The sequence below is a fragment of the Pezoporus occidentalis genome, unplaced genomic scaffold (genome assembly GCF_034315485.1).
Source record: "Pezoporus occidentalis ecotype Australia unplaced genomic scaffold, CSIRO_AGI_Poc_V1 ctg15, whole genome shotgun sequence".
Classification (NCBI taxonomy): Eukaryota; Metazoa; Chordata; class Aves; order Psittaciformes; family Psittacidae; genus Pezoporus; species Pezoporus occidentalis.
Genome location: NW_026913316.1, coordinates 2,929,423 through 2,950,469, shown reverse-complemented (window position 1 = coordinate 2,950,469; position 21,047 = coordinate 2,929,423). Strand labels below are relative to the sequence as shown.

At 36.8% G+C, this 21,047-nt stretch overlaps 1 protein-coding gene across 11 annotated transcripts in view; it reads right to left on the bottom strand.

Moving 5' to 3' along the window:
* Positions 1-21,047, bottom strand: part of SEMA5A (semaphorin 5A) — an 844,194-nt gene that overhangs the window by 662,763 nt on the left and 160,384 nt on the right. For all 11 annotated transcript variants that reach the window (XR_009963244.1, XR_009963245.1, XM_062610854.1 and 8 more), the window contains one exon: positions 1,087-1,149. Coding sequence is in view for 9 of the 11 variants with exons in the window: in XM_062610854.1 (XP_062466838.1) it covers positions 1,087-1,149 (63 nt within the window). In the remaining 2 variants the exon portion in view is untranslated. The remainder of the gene's footprint in view (positions 1-1,086; positions 1,150-21,047) is intronic.

Genomic DNA, 21,047 nt, shown 5'->3' with positions numbered 1-21,047 from the left:
TAATAATCACAAAAATAAATTGTATGCAATTCTAACTGCTTGTTGGAGCAAGTCCAGAGGAGGATCACGAGGATGATCAGGGGACTGGAGCACCTCCAAACAAAGATGGGCTGAGAAAGTTGGGGCTGTTTAGCCTGGAGAAGAGAAGGCTGCATGGAGACCTCATAGCAGCCTTCCAGTGTCTGAAGGAGGGCTACAAGGATGCTGGGGAGTGACTCTTCATCAAGGACTGTAGTGATAGGACAAGGGATAATGGGTTTAAACTTAAACAGGAGAAGTTCAGATTAGATATAAGGAAGAAGTTCTTTACTGTGAGGGTGGTGAGGCACTGGAACAGGTTGACCAAAGAAGTGTTCAAGGCCAGGTTGGACACAGCCTTAGGCAACATGGTCTAGTGTGTGGCATCCCTGACCATGGCAGGCGGGTTGGAACTGGAAGATCTTAAGGTCCTTTCCAACCCCAACCATTCTATGATTCTATGATTAATTCAATAACTAACCTCAGCTTAGGACAGCCACAAAAGAATACAGGTTCTTTGATGCAGGATCCATTACACCTACCTGTGCTCAATAAAAGAAATTGTAACTGGCCATATAAGGAATTCGTTCTGAATACTAAAAATGTATCAAGTCCCACATATAAAAAGTTAGTGAATTTCATATTATGTTCTTTATAGTGTCAGCAGATATGAAAAAATAAAAGTTCCTAAAACTGCATCTAATACACAGGGAAATAAATTGAGGATTTTACAAACTAATTACACAGTTACTTGGGATTTACAGCACTAAAAATGAAATGAGAATACAGGCCACTATGCATGAGATGTTGCAGAGTCAAAACAGTAAATTGTTGGAAACTAAAGTTTTTGATCGTTTCAGAAAAGAATCATATGACTGTACTTCTCACCCCATACTCCCTATATTCCTTTTTATTCCTTGGTTTATACATCAGTGTCAGACTCCTTTCCTACAACTCTCTTCAAAAAGGGATACAGTAAAAATGCATAAGGTACATATTTATACACTGAATTACACCTACTATTAACATTTAAATTTTATTAAAGCAGAACAGCTGTCTCATGCTTACCTTTGATTTGCCTTTGCTGTAACAGGCTCTTTTAGTAGCTTCATCACATTGCCATTCCACTGCCTGCAAAAAATAGGAATTAGTTAGAAGTGCAAGGAACACAGAAATATAAGCCTCAGAGCTATCTAAGCCCATGCTTGAGAAACTTGTTGCAGGAACACTGATGATTAGCTGCGGGTGACTCTATCCATAACTGCCTTATAAGCTTTTTCTCCTTAGAAATGTAGTTTTGCTGTCGATGTTTTTTAGTATCTTAATCTGAAGTGAAGCTGGCGATCCCCATGATTCACTGTACTTACTGCTATAGCACAAATAACCACAGTCACATTTGATGCTATTTAGCCACTTTTATTCAGTCTTATTAAAGAAAGCAGTTAAGAACACAGAGAAAGGCTGAACTCTTCTCCCCAGTAGAGTTGGGATGCACCCCCACAGCACCTGAGGTCAGCTTTGCTGAGAGAACTTGCACTGTGGGAAAGTGTGCGCTGTTGCAATATCTGCAGTATTTATCTCAAGCATCAAATGGAGATCTTAGTTTCTCAAGGTATGACTGCAGCAGTTAGCAGCAGCACTAAAACATTCATTCAGAGAAAGGAACAACAGGCAGACACACACAAGACAACAGTGAAATGGAGCACAGCAAAGCAGAAGCAATTTATCCTTATTTCTGAGCTGTCTCTGCTTCAACAGATTTATGTCAGAACTGTAACACCTAGTCTGCATTACTAAAGTTTCACTGCATGAGTTAATTCCAATTATTTCCATATTTAACATTCACCAGCTATGACTTACAAACTTTATTGTTCAGTGGAGCAGGTCATATGCTTGGTGTTTATGTGCTAACACATGTACATATTTGAATGCCTGTATAAGCAGTGTAGTCAGAGTGCAGTTTAAATTAATCTGTATTCTTTCACCTTGACAGTGTACATCCATATGTTCTTTAGATAAAAATGCCACAAAGCACTTCATGTTTTATCGGGAAGAACTGACATTTCTAAACTAATCAATGCTATTTATTTATTAAAACCACAGCTTTTTCATTTTTATTTATCAGGAAATAATGAAAGACCATTCATTCAGATTTAATATAGGTAATGTTTTGTACCCATCTTTTAATGGAGACTATATTTGTAGGAAGCAGACTCTATAATTAATAAAAATAATAGGGTGAAAGCCTACTTAAAATAGGGGAGGAAATGCCTTCAGAGTATATTATGCAGTATTCCTTGACTTTTTCACTTCAGGAAAAACTGAATTATGAAAACTAATGCCATTATTTCTCTTCTTCCACCCCAAACCTGCCTATTTACAGCATTTGCTTTTACAGATGAACAGCATACTGGGGAATATATCAAAAACTTCTGGAAGAATCCATTTGTGAATGACCTTAAGTGTTTACAACAAACTGTATCTAGCAGCATGAAAGAAATCTCATACCGAGTTAGATGAAAAAGCAGCACTGTGTCAGACAAAAAGCCAATGACTTAACTCTTCTAACTCTGCAGTGCAAAAAGTAATGGAGATCACAGTACAAAAGACTGCTTTTGGGTAACCAGTGTAAATTCCTAACCAATCCCTTAGGACACACAGAAGCTATATGCTATACTGTGCTAGATACAAGTACCTAGCTAGAACTGAATATATTATTTCTAAACAACACCAAAAAAATTCAGACGCCTGAAGAAATGCCAGAATTAGTTACCAGTAGGAGGTCAGAGTAGAAAGACTTAGTGGGATACAGGTGTTCAATAGGAATGTTTGAAGGGAAGTCCTTACCAAAACTGAGAAGACTACGCCAAACACAAAGAAGAAAGAAGACAGAAATATTGGATTAAAGATAAAATGTTTATCAATTAATCAATTTTCAGTGACAGCTTTCAATTGGCTCTAAGTCCATAGCAAAAGAGTAATTTGAAGGAGGACGTGAAATGCAAAAATTGCAAAGTATCACAAACCAAGCAAATTAAGTACATTTCTCAGGCCCTGACAGTTTTGGAAGAGAATTAACAAACTTCGGAGGTAGGAAACTCAGAAGCCAAAAGTGACAATTCTTCAAGTTCTGAGAAAAGCATACAACACATCTTTGCAAACAGGTCATGCTTGGAAAATGTGGGGACTCCAAGTGCCTACTAGCACAAGTAAAATTTAGGACAAGTCAGGCAGAGGCTTTATTAAGCCTGATCACAGAGAACATTGCAACAGCATCTCCCTTTTGTTCCTTTTTCTCCATCAAATAATCATAGAGACTCAGCCTATATACTGGTACACAAAACAGAAAGAGGTGAAGAAAAACAGTAATTTCAGTGTTAGCAAAGTCAGGCATCCACCCCCTGTAGTGATGGATTCCTTAAGGAGCTTGCCAACTGCCACACTTCTAAGAAGGAACCAAAAAGTAAATGATGTGACAATACAGAGATATGGCTCTTGGTGGAGCCTGCAGGAGTGGCACACCCAATATTACCTTCACTCAGAAGTGGTGATTTGGAAACAATTACAGACTGTTAGCTTTTAGGTGAATATTCTTTCAGTTAGGATAAATGTCTTGGCTAGAGCTCTCAAATCTTAAATATTAATAATTTTACCACCACATCAGAAAACCACTAATACCATTATTAGCATAACTGAAAATAAACTTTCTTCTCTTTCTTTGACATTCGTGAAATGCATAGATTTAAATAAAGATACGGTATATTAAAACATTATGTAATATTTATGGACACCATAGTTAACAGCACATAGAAGAAACAAAACAGAATAAACTACTGTAACTATATATAAACGCATATGCTTGCAAGCTAACCAAATGGCAAACTCTCCCCTGTTCATGACAACATATGCCAAAGGAGTAATACTGTCTGGACATGCAAGAAATAAGTGCTGACACACTGGTGACAAAACTAAGTGCCACCTTTGAAGTCAAGTGTACTTATCGTCCCATAGCCCCGGGTTCCACTGCTGGAGGAGACGGTAACAGAGCAGGCTGCAAATGAGGTATGTTACAACAGCATCTGAAGACAGCTGAGTGCTTCAGACTTGTACTTTGGTTCCTAAGTCTCCCAGTGTAGTTCAGTAATGCATACATATGTCCTATTGCTGATTAAATGAAAAGAACCATTATAGAAAACTGTTGCTATATATAGCTAATATTTTTTTCTGTCTTTCAGGAAATTTGGGAGAGCCCCTCATAAAATGGAAATTCAGATATTTAACACAGACTACTGGCAATATACAGGGGGAAGACAGGTATAAACCTCCTCAAGTTAAATGTCATTTCAATGTGGAAAAAAACGTGTCCTGAATCTTCAGCACATAAAGAAAAAAAAAAAAAGGCCCAATAGAAAATAACAACGTGTTTTTTTGTCAGTAGAAAATGAAGACTTTAAATTCTGAAAGACCAGACACATACAGAATGTGTTATTTAAAAAAGCAAGTGCAAAACCATGTTTACTCAGAGATGTTACTGTTATGCACTGCTTCCATTAAACTGACATATTCTCCTGCTTGATCCTGTTTGCTGATAATTCCATGACATTCAGATGTGTGGTGCAAATATGAAATGCACACCATGTCAAATATTTGATTCACCATGAAAGCCGACACAGCTAAATTTTATCCTCTTAGGATTTTTTCTTTACAACGTTTCTTAAGAAGCAGCTTCATTTTTCACATGGCAAAATACAACCTTCAGCATTCTGGGTACTGCTTTTAATTAATATTATAATTCTACTTAAACTGGTGACAAAATTTATCAAACCAAATTATAGGCACTCAAGTTTGTTCACTCTGAGGAAAAAGGAAACAGAGATTTGAATGTTTGTGCTAGAGAAAGTAAGGATGGGTAGCAGTACATCAGCTACTTCTATGCATCTCCACAAAGAATGCAGCTGCACAGGTTAAGGAGTAGGGTTTAAAGTAGCACATCAGTCTATTTCTGACAGCAACCTGACGCTACTTACAGCAGCATGACTTTTACAAATCCTGCTATCAATATGGTCTTTCAAGCACCTCTACAAATTTAATGCCTTGGCTTAGTTTGTTTCTAATTTCCCTGTCTTGAGCATAACTGCATTCCAACAGACCGAAATAATTATGTAACAGTCACCAGCAGAGCAGTGTGAAATGTATGCAGTGAGACTTTTACCCTGTGAAAGTCAGTGTGGACGACTCTAAAGACTGAACTCGACAGGTACAACTTGAACTTGACGCAGTGTACTCCAATGGCAGTCACAGTTCACTTTTGAACACATACTGCTTTCTTCAATTAAAAAAAAAAAATATACAGATTGCAAAGCTCCGTATAGATTTGACGTAAAATCAGACTGAGTAAAAACACGGCTTTGGTTGCACGGTTAACTCTATCAACTTTCAAACTGATGGCAGGCATCTGGTTGTAAAAGCTCAATTGTGAATAACTGTATCCATGTTTTAAAAGTTACATCATTGATGTTTATAAAGAGCCTCAAAAACTGCAGATAAAATCTCTCCTGGGATTTTCAATGGACAGTGGAAGGAGAGAAATTCCAACCAAAGAAGAAACAAATTCCAACAAATTCCAACTGAAGGTATATAATGAAAGTATTCTCTTCAAACTGAAGAAAAATATGTATTCAACACCCATCTGTTAAGTTAAAAATTACAGTATTAAAATTTGTCATATTTTTTTGAACAACAAATATATTTCATTAGTTTCTCTGGATGAACAACAGCAATCTTGCTTAAAATTTAAATGACTGTGTCTTTACCAGGCAAACCTCATCAATGCAAAGAAATAAGCTCCAACAGAAAACAAAAGAAAATCTCCAATGCGATGTGATTTATCCAAATACCTTAAAAGAACACTAAAAGAGAATCAAGGGAAGTGTAGAAGCAGTGAATAATGTTCACATGACCCTCCCACTGAAGAAATAAGTGTCAAAGGGTTCTCTTCATGCCCAATGTGCAGCAGCAAAGCAAGTCTTAAGGCAACACATCTGGAGGTCACTTCCAGCCTAAATTATTCTATGATCTTCATAAAAAATTCCAAAATGCAAAAAGGCAAAGAAATCAAAACTCTAAGTAGTTAACTTTAATGTAGCTCCCTTCTATAATTATAACTTTAACCAGTAAATGCAGACAAGAAGTTTAAACACAGTCAAGGAATGACTGGGCAATTACAACGTATTCAGTGAGATATATATTAGTTATACTTACAGTCAACAAAAACAAATGAGTGGCTTTCACTTACAGTGGAAACTGTAAGTACAGTGGAAACTGTAAGTGCAATCAAATCTACTGAAAGAACTATGTTCCTTCCTATACCTACACAGATACTCATAACATATACATGTAGACAGGCATACATTCCAATGTATTTTTAAATATGAACTTCTTTGAATTGTAGAAACAGAATGCACTATTACATTTCATACAGAAAGAAGTTAATTAGTTAAGAACCAAAAAATGAACACAACAGTATTCCAGACAGATGGTCCAGCATTTCTTAGGCAGATGGCTCCACTAATTAGATACTGGCAAAAAATAACATTAAAGAAGATGGTTTAATTACACAATGCAGAAATTAACAACTACATGATATTTCCTTTTTTTCTTTTTTAATTATCTGCTTTCATCTATTATATCATGTATTTAAACAATACTCAGGGGAGTTGGGGTATAATGGCAATAACCGTAATAATACATGTCAACACACATGAGTAATATCACTTTATTGTTCACATCAGTCCAGCAATGGAATGGCTTCAAAATGTTGTGACTTGTTTAGCAAGGGAGTCTTGCAGCTTGGCTAATTAGCTCTCAATGAGCATGTATGCTGAAGTCCAAAAACTGAGTTTAAAGAGGCCATAAAGAAGGTGTCAGGATCCAAAATGTAAAGAAAAAATGTAGCCACGTAGAAGTATACCGGCAAGACATTAGCAACAAATTAGTAGCCACAGGGCTAGTGGTGGTTTTGACGGTTAACAGAAATTTCAAGGCATGCTTTGGTATAATGACATCCTTGCTTCTGGGAAACATGTAAAGTCACTTAAGAAAGATTTATCTCTCCATACTTCACAGGAACCATCTTCCTTGTTTTTTACAGAATCACGGCCTTGCAGCCATTATTGCTTGAGCTGCCCATCTTGCAAACAGATTTGGAGAGGGATCATCCTTTGCGGGGAAAAACTGGAGTAAAATCTAAAGTAAAATATTAAAAAGGGACTTCCTTTTAATACAGCTTTCCCTTTTGGCTCAGCAAAAAGGAAAAGCTGGTTTCTGGGGACTAAAGGCATCCTGGTTAGGCTTTCATACGGAGTGATAAACCAGCAGCTTGTAGAAGATTTCCAACACCGTATGGACAGCTTTACTGATTGGCTACAGTCACTCCAGTATTTTGCCACCGATTACCACATATAACAGCCAGTTCTCCTGGGAATGACATTATGTGTGTTTTCATTTGCTCAGAACCAGCTTTTACTGTTCATCTACAGTTAGAAAATTACAGTTTCTTATAAAGTAAGCACTGTGAAAGACATTAAACATCAAATAATGCCCAAATTTTCCAGGGTTTGGAATTCAGTAAGAACTGAGATCCCCTGATAGATATATAATTTCATACTTAAACCAAATAACACATGAAGCTTTATATGGCTTCAAGGAGCTGATGTCAACTTAATTTTATTTCAAATATATTGGCCTGAAGTATATAAAAAAGTGAGAAGTAGATACCCTGCCAATTCATGAAGGAACCAAAGTTTTAATTAGTTTATTTTATTGGCTATGCAAACATTTAGTTGTTGAAAACTGACAGAATTAATATGATAAAAATAAAATACCAGGTTAAGCATATTGAAGAAGAATTTAGAGTTACTAAGACTTTCACAAACCCTCAGTGTTGGGCTACTTCACTGACTTTAATGACACAGGACTCTGCCCAAGACTGAACTTTCACAGTTGCCACTTACCCATCTACCTGTGCATTTCCTCCTTTGCCTTCTGCAAAGATTCCTAAATATCACAAAACATCCATTTGGTTTATATTTAGTAAAGACGGAAGTTAGCAGCTTCTCAGAAGGAAGTTCAGAAAAAGGGTTTTTAGTCCTGCTCCCAGAGAGTTATTAAAAAACAAAAACCAAAACTGTTGCACTGTGACTTTCAAGTTTTAAATGTTCTAATCCAGTGTTCTGAGGCTTTTACAGGTTTTTATAGACATTTAAAAATCAAATGCAGAATTCTGCTGAAGGGGTAAAACAACAAAATGTTCTTACATTACCAAATTTGGCAGCCACACAGCAGGTAGGAATAAGAGTTCATAACATATTTTTAATGCACATTCTGAAATTATACTACATAAACTTAATGTATTGAATAAACTATATGTGAATCCTTTAAGATTTAACATCTGTGTTAGCACATTGAGTTTTAAAGTGTTTGCTGCTTTTTGGCAAATAAGATTGACCTTGGTAGTCTCCAAGACCTTTTGAAAACAACATTTTATTTTTTTTTTTACAGACATGGATTTAAACTTTTAGGTGCAGATGAGAAATGTCAAGATTCTCTATTTCAAGGAAGGGAAAGGTAGTTCAATGTAACTTCATACTCCTCAACCCCATAGTTTAAATTACAAAGTAAGTGAAAAAAAATAATACCCTCACACCAGAGTGCTACAAAATGGTTGGTTTGAACCTTGAGCATAGGCATGGAGTTTATTTTTCTGTAGACCTACTCATTGCTGCTAAGAAATACGTAATGCAAACAAGTCGGAGGCACTAGAATGTGGGCCATCTTGCTCCATGCTAACTTGCTATTCAAGACAGCCATGATGCCATGGGGCACAGCAATCAGCCCTCCTTACCTTTCAGCCACAGAGAGTCAAGGAAGGTACGACACTTCAAAAGACTGAGTAAATCAAAAACTTTCCTGAAATAATTTCTGAGAGTTACAGCCCACATACTATATCTTGCCTCTGGGATATGAAAGGCAGCTGTATTATAGCTTCCAGGTATGACCTCACAAAACTAGATGAAGCTGAGAGATATGGTGGAGGATGAAATTTATAGCACCTTTTAAGTCATACTGAAAAACTGATACTTCAAAAAAAGGAAACATTCTTATGTCTTTTTTACTTATTTATTCAAATAGTTTTGCCATCAAGTTTTAGTGATTGCAGGGTTGATTCTGTTTTAGAGAAAACACTACAGTGACCTTTCAATAATTTTTTTTTTTTTTAATTAGTTTAAAATAACATCTTACAAGACAGCAAAGAGACAAAAATTATTGGAGGAATTTTAACAGGTATATGTTTTTCCATTAAAGATCTTAGACATATGAAAGCAGAAAGAAAGTAGAATGCTAACAGAGGAAGTGTAAGAACCACCAATTTACGCAGTTTGTCCAGTGAAAAGCCAGTGAAGACAGAAATGGTTCCACAGCAAAGAGACACAAACATGATATTTTCTACATTCTTCTACTAAAACTAGTTGACCAACAAGGTGATTTTGGAAAATAAAAATTAAGTTTTCTTTTTTCCACTTGAGGAGATATATAAGACATTCAGAAAGTGGCCAGGGCAAAATGGAACACAATAAGAAAAACACCACCAAATTTCCATAAAGTTGTCAAGAGGGTTGATGACAGCACAAACTCATAGATCACTCAGGGAATTTAATTTGACAAACACTAAGATAATCTGAGACACAAAATAGCGAGAGTATGGAGAAGAATAAAAAGAGGCACGTAAACTATTGCCATCGGCACACAGATAGTATTTGAGCTACAGAGACAGGCAAAAGAAGAGCAGACTCAGAAATATTCCATTAACACAAAGGGCAAAAGATGCTTATTAAAACAGGAAAGCTTGAACCTATGGCTACTAGGAAAATGACTGGACTGTAGCTGCATTGTTAAATTATACAGAAACCTAGGCTGAGAAAGACAAACAGGACTAAGCAGTGTTTCTGCTCAGAATACGAAAAAGTCTTCATGTGAACATCTCATAGTCCAATTGCAATGGAAGGAGCAGTGGGAACAAAGAGGCCTTATAACACAACTTTAAGTGCAATTTCATCATGAAGATAAAGCTTTAATGTTAGTTCATTTTTTCTCTTTTTTTTTTTTTTGACACAAGTGAACAGTCTGGAGTAACATCAGCAACGCATGGAGCTTTCCACCTCCAGGTTATGTGTGAAACATGATTCGTGTTATTCATTAGTGGAGGTCTATGACATCTGGCAACCTAGTATTAGCTATGTGAAATGATTGTGTCATTTCTATCAGATTTCTAGAATACAAACATTCAGATCCAAATGAGTCATAATTGGCCGTTTTTGCAGAGACAATAGAACAGCTGCTTACAGAGAAAACATACCCCTGTTATACAGAAAGGTGCTTAACTCATTCCACATCAATAAGGAATCTTGGAAAAGCAGATAGCTACTGAAACCATCATCACTGTCATATCTTCAACAATTTGTCTCCAACTTTTACCTCCTATTTCCTCCCTGCTGACCTCATATGTCAGAAGACACAGAACAGTTGTAGAAAGCTCTACTCAACCTTTAGACTCAAAGCCCTTGAGTGTTGAAGAAGTATCTCCTAAATTTCAGTGACACGCAGAAATTTTAGTAACAACCTCACACAAGTAGCCAAATTGGAGAAATTTATTTCTGAGCCAGCTGTGTAATGTCCTCCTCCTCCTGAGCCTCTTTTCCATTTTTTTTGGTTTAGAAACCTTTTGATTGCTACATTGGAAGAACAATATTGTACTTTGGCATTTTTCTTCCAGAAGCTGAAAGCTCAGTGGAGGTAACTATAAAAGCATGATAAATAAAACTCATTCAACAGGATGCCCAGTGCAACTGTTAATAACGCACTTTTATGCAGCCACAAGGCTCTTACTTCTTTTTGCAGACATCAGCTTTTCCCCCATCAAATTATACCTTATTAACAACTTGTCCTCTGATGAGTATGTTATAGCTCTTACCTTTTTAACAGTGGTTTATATGGATACTAAGTTATCATTATAAATAGAAAGCAACAAAAGATTTTTTTATTACTAGGAATAGTTTCTTTAAAAATCTCCTGTGCTTTTTCTGCTAAAGAGAGTCCTTTGAAGGCAGTGTTCCAAATCCCAGAGCTTTTACTATAGAAAAAACACACCAAAATCAAAGGGAGTTTTGTCTAAGAACAGAAGAAAGGTTAAAAATTGTAAACATTTTCAATATCCACTATAGAAAAGGAACAGCTCCTGCACAGTAGCCTATAACAGGAAACCCCCTTAGCTTATGCCTGGAGTACTGAAGAATTTTAGAATTGGATGAAAGTCCATTCATTCATTGCTTTTACTGTCTTGTGAATAGTGAAATGGGTTTGAAACATTAATCAGGCAATTCTCACTGCACCTCTACAAAGCTGCAAAGTCCGCTCCACAACCTCAAAAATAATTTGCTATTTTAAGTGTAATGTACGTCAAAATAAAGATGTCACAGTATTCTTGAGGGGGGAAATAAAGGATAATCTCTACCACAATAAAAAAAAAAAGAAAAAGAAAGGAAGAAAAAAGAACTTCATAGGAAAAAACACCACTGGATTTGTATTTGCCTTAAAGTGCAGGGAGGAATATGTTTTATTTTAAAATAATTCAATGGCACTAACATTTGCTTAGCATTTTTCCACAATATTGGTGTGTGATACACACTTCAGCTCTAGGTATTCACACAGTTCAAGAAATAAGTTTGAAATACATTGTGAGCTTTAAATAGTGACATTCTGAATAGTCTGACAGTCTCTTGAAGATTCCGTGACCTTTCCTTGTAGTAAAGATATTTTCCAATAGAAAACACCTACTGAAATTACCTGGTTGTTTTGCCCTAATTCGAGGAGCACGTAAAAACTCACAGAGGGCCCAAGACTCATGGTAAAGGTTCATCTATAGAAAAGTTTCTTTCACTCTGAAAACAGAATGACTACATACCTAAAAGAATTGGGCAAAAAATTACAGAACGCACAGATTTAAAGAAGAGGAGGGAACTTACACATTTAAAGTGAATCTGCAATGCAAGCAAGGTTATTTCCTCCTCAGGGAAGATATTTGAGGCCAAAACTCTCATAGAATCAAACAAAACTTTCCTATACAACTTTTCTTGAAGTACACTTCAGCTCTGAATTTTCAGCAGTTTCCCAGCACAAAGAGATTTGTACTGCCATGATCTTCACAGAGAGAATAAGGCTCTACCTAAAGTTACCTGACGTAGTAGGGTCTGCATCTAAGGAAAAGGAAAGAGATAAATACCCATACTTTAGCTTTACAATACGCAAACTGTCCTACAAAAAGGGAGCAAGTACATGTCAGTGAATCGTGCTTGTTCTGTGTGGCAAAGGAAACTGAGAGGTCCTAATTTTTAAAACCCAGCTAGAGAAATCCTTTTGGCCTTCATGTTAGTTGTGACTGAGAACCTACATAACCAATTCCTTGAGCAGAATTGAAACTTCACATCAGTAACATAAGATAGGTTCTGTCTCACTGTCAGATCTTTCCAAGGACAATGCTCATATAATTTTTTCAAGTGGATTAAAACAATGCATTCTTCCCTAGACACATTCTGAGAAAAAGAACTAGATAATTTCTGGCAATGTTCATTCAGGCTATCAGTATCCTGTGCTAGTCATGGTCATTTGAACTCAGATATTTTTAATATTAATTCTAATCTGTGAGTTACTGGAGAAAGCAGAGGGAGGAGAGACAGAAAGAAGAGTGTGTGTATGTTTAAAAATGATACTAGGATGTAAGCAGCTTGGGTGGCTCCCAGATGCCCACCCAGCTGCTTTCTCATAAATTCATTTTATTGCCAATTAAAAATACAGTAGGATGATGAGAAACAAAGACAAATCTAAAACACTTCCCACCAACACCCCCTTTTCACAGGATCAACTTCATCCCTTCACACCGGACTCCTCTAACTTCCTCCCCTCCTGCAGTGCAGGGGAATGGGGGGCTGAGGTCAGCCCGTAACAGGTCCTCTCTGTCACTCCCTCCTCACACTTTTTCATTCTCCAAACAACACTCACAGATAGAGACCTTTTTTTTTTTAAACCTAGAATTATTTTGAAAGTTGCAGCTCTGTGAGAAAGCAATTCCAGTTAATCCCACAAAATCTATACTACAGTGAAATGTGGCAGATAGATTTCAGTGTGAGCTGCATGCAAGCAAGGACCAGCTACTCTACTGAGAAACAGAGCAAAAAAAAAAAACACCCTGAAAACTTGAATATCATATCATGGCATCGGAATTATAGAATTATTACATGGGTGTGAATACTATATATATAGTATCTATATATACGCATGTATATATAAAATTATACAATTTTATTATTAATTTATTAATAGTTTTTCCATTTTTCTGCTTTGACTCTGAACTTTTTTTGGTAATAGTTTGCATGCTGCCCTCTTCAAATCACCTAAAATCCAGTGCGAGTGTCTTCATTCATGATGCTGTTTGCCAGAAATCAGGTTAAGAAAGAAAACTAATTCTTATTACAGTCACTTTAGCTCTTAAAAAGTATTGTTTCTGATGAATACCTTCATACCTTCTTTTTTTTTAATTACTCTTTCAAACATATATGCCTATTCCCACTTTTACACTACAGCCTGGATTACACTGAAAATTATGAAGATCCATTACCACACATCATATATTTATGACTAATCAACAGGGCTAACCAGAACTTCAGTGAAATAATCTAACTCTTTGATACTTCAAAACTTTCTGAAACCTTCACCATTTAGAATGATTTTTTTCTCTGCTAGAGAGGAAACTATGAGCAAAAGAAGTTATTTGTAAGAATGAGAGTAGAGAGAAATAGATATTTTTTCTAATGTTCTATTTGTAAAACTCTTTTCTGCCTCTTTTTCCAGACATACAATCACAAAATGATTGGGGTGAATAGGCAGCTTTTTGAGAAGTTCTATTCTGAGCTTGACCTCAAAACACTTCTGATGTTACAAAGTTATTAGGTTAGCAAAAATTCAGAACAGAATTAAGATTATGAATGCACGTGAGCTTGTCTATACATTTTTCACCTCATTTTTCTGGGCTGATGTCCTCAGGCAAAAGACCTCAATTATTCAAAATAAATTCTGTTGCACCAAGAAAAAAACAAACATGGCCTTGGTAAGAACATCATACATTACCTAAAAGATAAACTGCTGCTGCTAGCACTAGTATGAACAGAAACCAATAATAGCAATATTAAAACATGAGTAAAGCATACAAGCTAAAAAAAAGTACCCCAAAATGAGATGGGTATATGATGGTACAGACTGCTCTGAGTTGGAACTGCTAAAGCAGAACACCTGAAATACAGCTGTATTAAGAAAATATAAAAGCACTTAAAGTAGAAGTAATATAAAAGCTATTATACCAGCAAGCAAAACCATAGGAAGGCATAAGACTTTAGTGTCTGCTAGTTTTCATCTTCTTCTCTTACTCCACTGTCCAAAATCCACTGCCAAACTGCTGCACTGGATTAATTAGGAATTATTTTTGTACTCATCAATTGAATTCCTTCCTTCCAAACACACCCATGAACTCCTCTGTGGCAGAATTAACTCATTAAATGTGCTAAATAAACTAGGACATTTTAACTAATCAGACCAGTAACCCATCAAATGCCTCATAATGCTCACAAAAGCAACTTCCAAGTGTGCAGTAAATACCAGTTTGCAATAAATGGATAAAGTAATGCACATGCAACAAATGTTTTTAATCTCAATCTAATTTACATATAAACTCATGTTTGATGTTGTATGAGCTGCAAGTTATTTTCTAATACACTTTATTTTTCTAGTATAGATGCAGCTTGTCACGTCTTAGTGTTGAAAGAATGTTAGCTTTCCAAATGCGGTAAGTCAAGCAGGAATCTCAATCACTTAGCTGTTGTTCTTGTTTTAATGAAGAGAGATTGGTATCTCAAGAATCCTGGTGGGGGGATAACACAGATGTGATGCAAGCAGAGCACAGATAACAATTCTGGCGTGGTAACAGTCTGAACATACTTAAAATGCATGCTTTCCAATCCCTCCCACTGTCCCCACCACAATAACATCTCTTATCAAAGTTTTGTCTATTTTAGGAGGTAGGCTCTCTGAAAATGCCAATCTGTTCAGATTCAGTTCCAAAGTGAAACATGCACTTGTATACATTAAAACAACAGAACAAGCCAAAAATTTCAGTGGGTTGTCTACTCTCTGTGCACAAGAGGCAGATGTATCATGCTGCACAGGGAGAAGAGGGAATTTCTTTTGTATCTTAACAAGTCAACACAATTTTAATTTTGCTTCCCACGTGACGTGTTTCATGCATGTTCCTCAACCTAAACACTGCAAATGGAAGCAGGACTGGATGAAGAGAGGGCACTACTTAATATTACTAGCAGTCACACGGAGTAAATATGCTGAATCTCTGAAAGGGCAGGGTATCTCATTATCATATGTGATTATGTGCTCCAGTGAGCAGATAGGGCAAGCATCTTTCGGCCTTTTTGAGAAAATTACATACTGTAGCTGGGCAGAATCCTCAACTGGAGCGAGAGTGGAGAAAAGTTCAAACACCCACAAAGGGACACTGAAAGCACTGAAATGTTGAAGAATTAGATAAGGAGATATAGGTGTCTGTTGAGATGATCTTCAGGGGCACTCCAGGCCAGTCCTATGCCCAAGAGAGTAGACCCGATGAATGCAGTAGCGGGTGACTGAGCAGAAGGAGAGGCAAATGATCCAACATTAGATTCTCTCTCCCTATGCTAATGTATGGGAGCAGAGAAGCCAACAAAAAGGAAGTAAGATACAGTGAAGACTGGATCATTGGGTGCTGCACAAAGAAGCTGAGATGAGTTTGGTGGGATCCATAGCTCATGCCATACATCATTTTCAAAGTTACTCATGAAAACAAAATAAGGATAGAAATGGAAAAAGGGAAATTTCTCTTCAGTGGAGAGCTAGGAAGAGACTGGAGTATGTAGATAAGCATCTTCTCCAGTGCAACAGGCAGTTTCCCAAATGCATATTCTTAGGTATGCTAGCTGGTCAGAAAGTGCAGCAGCAATGGCAGGCTTCAGCTACCCTCAGAAAGGCTGGATATGACTTACTGAAGGTTGGCAACAAGAGTAAATTTTTAGACACGAGCCAAGGTTTTCATGAAGCAACTCAACATGAAGCCCAAGAATGAAGCAGCAACTTTTGACTTTGTCCTGAGTACCAATAGCACTGTAATAGCAACCACAATTTACTTAGATTCAGCATCTTGCTGGAACAACTCAATACCCAAATCAACTGCAGCATATTCTGCTTTGAAGAAGGTTGATAAAAAGGAGCTGAGGCAGGTGAGAGTTAAAGTTTTGTAGGTAACATTCAGGACACATAGCTGGAGACATGGGACAAATGAACACTACCTACCAAAAAGAAAAAAACAAAACCCCCACACATGAGGGAATGGGCAAAAGTCAACACTGTACAGATTAACAGAAGGGCAGAAGCAGTTAATAAATGGAAGACAGCATCTTTTAGAAAACTAAGGCAGTATCAAAATGGAGAAAACAATAGAGCAAAACTCTGACAGGTTGAATCTAAAAACCTGGCAATGGAGACCAAAAAGAACTTGAACAATTTGCTAAAGCCGTAAATGTTACTAATAAATCCTTCTTCAAACACATTAAAAGCAGGAAGCTTGACGGTTCACAGAAGCAGTAAATGATCAAAGAAGTGCTTAAGAAGATAAAGCCACATCAGAAAAAATACATTTCCCCCCCTCCCAAGTTCATTGTGGAAAAGCTGAAGGAAGTTCTTACCCCAGAATGGCCACAGCTGCTCATCAGAAACTCTGTCTCAAACCACAGTGCTGTTACAAGAGATTACAGAATACAGATAAAATGAAAAGAAATGGATTTTGAAGATGGTTATTTATGCAAGAATATTAAAGGAACTCAGAGATGAAAGTCTGAATGATTAATCAAGTGTAGGACCTTTAGATTATAAGTGCTTTGGTACCTAAAGGCTGGAAGATAGCAAATGTAGTACCTGTTTCTAAAATGGGCTCCAGGAAGACCCATGAAATTGGCAGTGCTGATGTCTGTACCAAGCAAATTATTAAAACCTACATAATAAGTAATAAAGATAGTGAACAAAAATGCAAGCTGTGGTATGCGAATTCAACACCCTGACTGCTGGATTCGAGCAGTCCACAAGATTTCTGAAACACATTGATGTAAGTTCCTTGAAAAAGGTGAGTGTCAACCCAACCAGGGAAGATGATCTTCTGGACCTATTATTATGAAAAGGAGTATGAAAGGTGAGGTCTGCCCTGACTGCAAATTGATCAGTGGGGTTGATAATTTTGAGAAAAGTAAAACAAATAGAACTGCAGTCATGGACTTCAGATTATCATGTATCATCTTGCTCAGGGTCTTCCTGACATGATACTATGTCTATCCTGAAAGGTACAGGGCCACAGGATGGTTGATCCTCAGCAACAACTTCTTTCATCATAAGAATTGTCCACTACAACATTCAGCTATTTGAGCAGACACGGCAGAAGGCTAGCAAAAATTAACAAGGAACTCCTGACGGAGATGAAACACAAAAAAGAAATATACAGAAGGTGGAAAAATGTATGAGCTTTCCATAAAAAAATCTAGAGACATTACCTGAATATGCAGGAATGGAGCTGGAAAAGACAAAGCTCAGCCAGAGTTGACACCAAGATGGAAAGTGAATAGTATCAGAAAGAAATCTTTAAGAACTCAAGCTTGCAGCTCAGTGGGTAAGGGAGCTAATGAGAAGCGACACAAAAAAAAAAACCCTGAGGTACTCGGTGCTGCCTTTGCCACAGTTTTCACTGGTAAGACCTGCCCACAGGTATGCCTTGTCCCTGAGCATATGAGCAGTCTATGGAAGTGAAACATTACTAAATGCAGAGGAAGATCAGAATTAGGGGCCATCAAAATTAACTGAATGTATCTAAGTCCGTGGGATCAGATGGGAAGCATCTAAGCATACTGAAGGAGTTGGCCAACGCATTGCAAGACCGTTCTCTATCAGGTATCATGGTAACTGTGGGAAGTTCCTGAACATTAGAAATATTCTATTTGTCTGCCAGTCTTCAAGAAGGCCAAGAAATACCTGGAGAACTACAGGCCTGTCAGGCTCACCTCAGTCCCCAGGCAGGTTACAGACCAAGTCATCTTAGAAGCCGCATCCAGACGCATGGAAGACAAGATGACAATGGAACAGCTGGCGTCAATCTGCCAAGGGTAAATTCCACCTTACCGACCTGATTGCCTTTTTTGATGAGAGCAGTGCACATTGGTTTACCTTCTTTTAGCAATATCTTTGCTGCTGCCTCCTGTAGTATCCTTATATTCCGGCTACCAATAAACTGACTGGCTTAATAGATGATAACACAAGTGAAAAACTGTCTGAATCATCAGGCTTAAAGGGCTGCATTCAATAGCACAAAATCCATCTGGCAACTAGTTATCAGTCAGTTGAAAAGTGGTATTTGGACCAGTAGTGTTTAATGCCTTTATTAACAATCTAGGCAATGGGACAGACTGCGCTCTCAGCAGGTTTGTAAATTATAGAAAAACAGAGAAAGTGGGAGATCAATATGCTGGAAAGCAGGGTTGTTTTTTCACAGGCACCTCAGCAGACTGGAGAAATAAGCTGACAGGAGCTTCATAAAGTTCAACAAAGGCCAAGACCTGCAGCTGGAATGGAATAAGCCCTTGTAAGAACACTGCCTAGAAAAACAGAAATTGCTATGGACAGAGTATGAATAAAGGATATCAAGATGATACATTCTGCTTGGACTTCCAACAGGCACTGAACAAGTTCTCTTAGAAAAGTTCTCCCTTTAAGAGCCTTTTCAAGACACTATGGTCAGAGCCTAAGAGGGAAGGCTCTTCCATGAAAAAAGGAGGTTAAAAAGTGATAAGAGTATGTATACGGCCAGTTTTCAGAGGGGATGAGATCAGCAGTTGAGACCTACAGAAATCTATGAAAGAACTCATATGTGTTAGCATATATTTAGGTGATGCAGATAAGAGAACAGACAGAGAAGTGACAATACTTGCTAGATAAACCAAGTTATTCAGGTTAGCAGAGAACTGACTGGATAGAGTTCTAAATAACTGTTACAAGTCTGAATGGCCAGTCATCTACATTAAATTTCATTTGCAATTTTAATAAATGTAGTGTTGCACACCAAAAAAAAAACTTAAATAATGAAATTACTTACTTTCATATACTCAGTGATGGGTTTTGAACTGAACATTACTATTCAAAAATGAGATCTTATGTTACAATAACCAAAAAGAAAAAAAAAAAAAAAAAAGGAATTTAAGGGTAAATTATGAGATGTATGGAGAACAAGAAAATATTATTGTACCATGGAATAAATCAATTTAGCCCCTTGTTTTGAATAGTTTGTATATTCATGATATGACCCCCAATTTCAAATTTGAGAGTAGAACTAGGAAAGATGCACAGAAAGGTGACAAAGGATCTCCAGCTTTTTGTGTTTTCTCTACAGGGTAGGAACAAACGGACTGATTCCTAAGCCTAGGAAAAAAAAAAAAGATATCTGAGGAGAGAGATAATAAACATTATAGAATTATGAGAAATGTGCACAGGGAGTATTTTTCACTGATTTTTAACAGTGAATTCAAAGTGTATTCACTCTTCTTTGAATAGTAAAGAACATTTAATGATATAAACCCCATAAGTTCTTCATCTGCATGATGAGCTGCAGAAGTCTTACAAAGGACAATAAAGATACAAAAAGTGGGTGTGAATTAAATGTCACAGGGTGAAGCCAACTTGAAAATATCACTCAAGTAAGTAAGCTCTTGATTAAATCTTCCCTGTTCTCATTACATGATTCTATTTTGTGCTACAAAAGCAAATCAAATACAAATAATTGTTTAATTATTATTAAAATTTCTGCCACTAAGTGCTGTGGTTCTGTTCCTATGGTTACTTCACTTTGCAAATCCCTTATGACAGCTGAAAAGCTGAATGGATAAAAAGCCATCCAAGGCAATACCTTTATTTTAGGAATCTCCCAGGTTTCAAACAGCTGAGAAAGTTTTCTGAAGAAATATCACTACATGTTTAGACTGTTTCTAGGCACCTGCTGTGGACTGAAGACAAAACAGTACACTAGGTATGATCTGGACCAATAAAAGGTATCAATATAACATATTCTAAGTCCAAGTTGTTACATCACCTATTATCCACCTTAGGTTAATTTATTTGATATGAACAATACACTTTCATCAAAATTATATATATCAATGCTGTTTAAAAAAGAATTTCAGCAAACATGAAAGAAAGTTGAACATCATTTATAATTAACATCAGTAAAGTTATTCTTCATAGCAAAGGAAATAATAACATCAATAATATTAAATGCCTACCAAATATGGAAAAAGCCTTTTTCTTAAGAGAATAAAATCAAGAATCAAAATTCTGTCTTAAGTCTTGGCTATACCCAAAACATGTTCTGTTTTTATTATAACATCCAGGTTCAAGCAGCACACACTACCTCCTCTTCTGTCATATGTTGTTTATTTTACACTGGAAGCACTTTTCCAGTGACTTACAATCTGCTCTGTTCTAGGCAGGTTATGAGCCAGAGCTCATAATCATGTTACCTGAATCTGAATTTGTCTTTCTACCTATATAATCTCCATTTCTGATTTGTTCTTGCTATATAAATTTCCCTTCTGTTAAATTTTGCATATTCTGCACATTTCCTTTTTCAAATTGCTTTCCCTTGTTCAAAACAGAGGGAAGAACATCTAGAGATTGTTTTGCACCCTGTCTGATAAATGAAAGTCCTGTTTTCTGTTGCCTGGCTACGCTCTGTGTCCATTCTGGCGCCTGTGCAATAAACACATTCTTGCTATCTGCACTGGCCTTTTTTA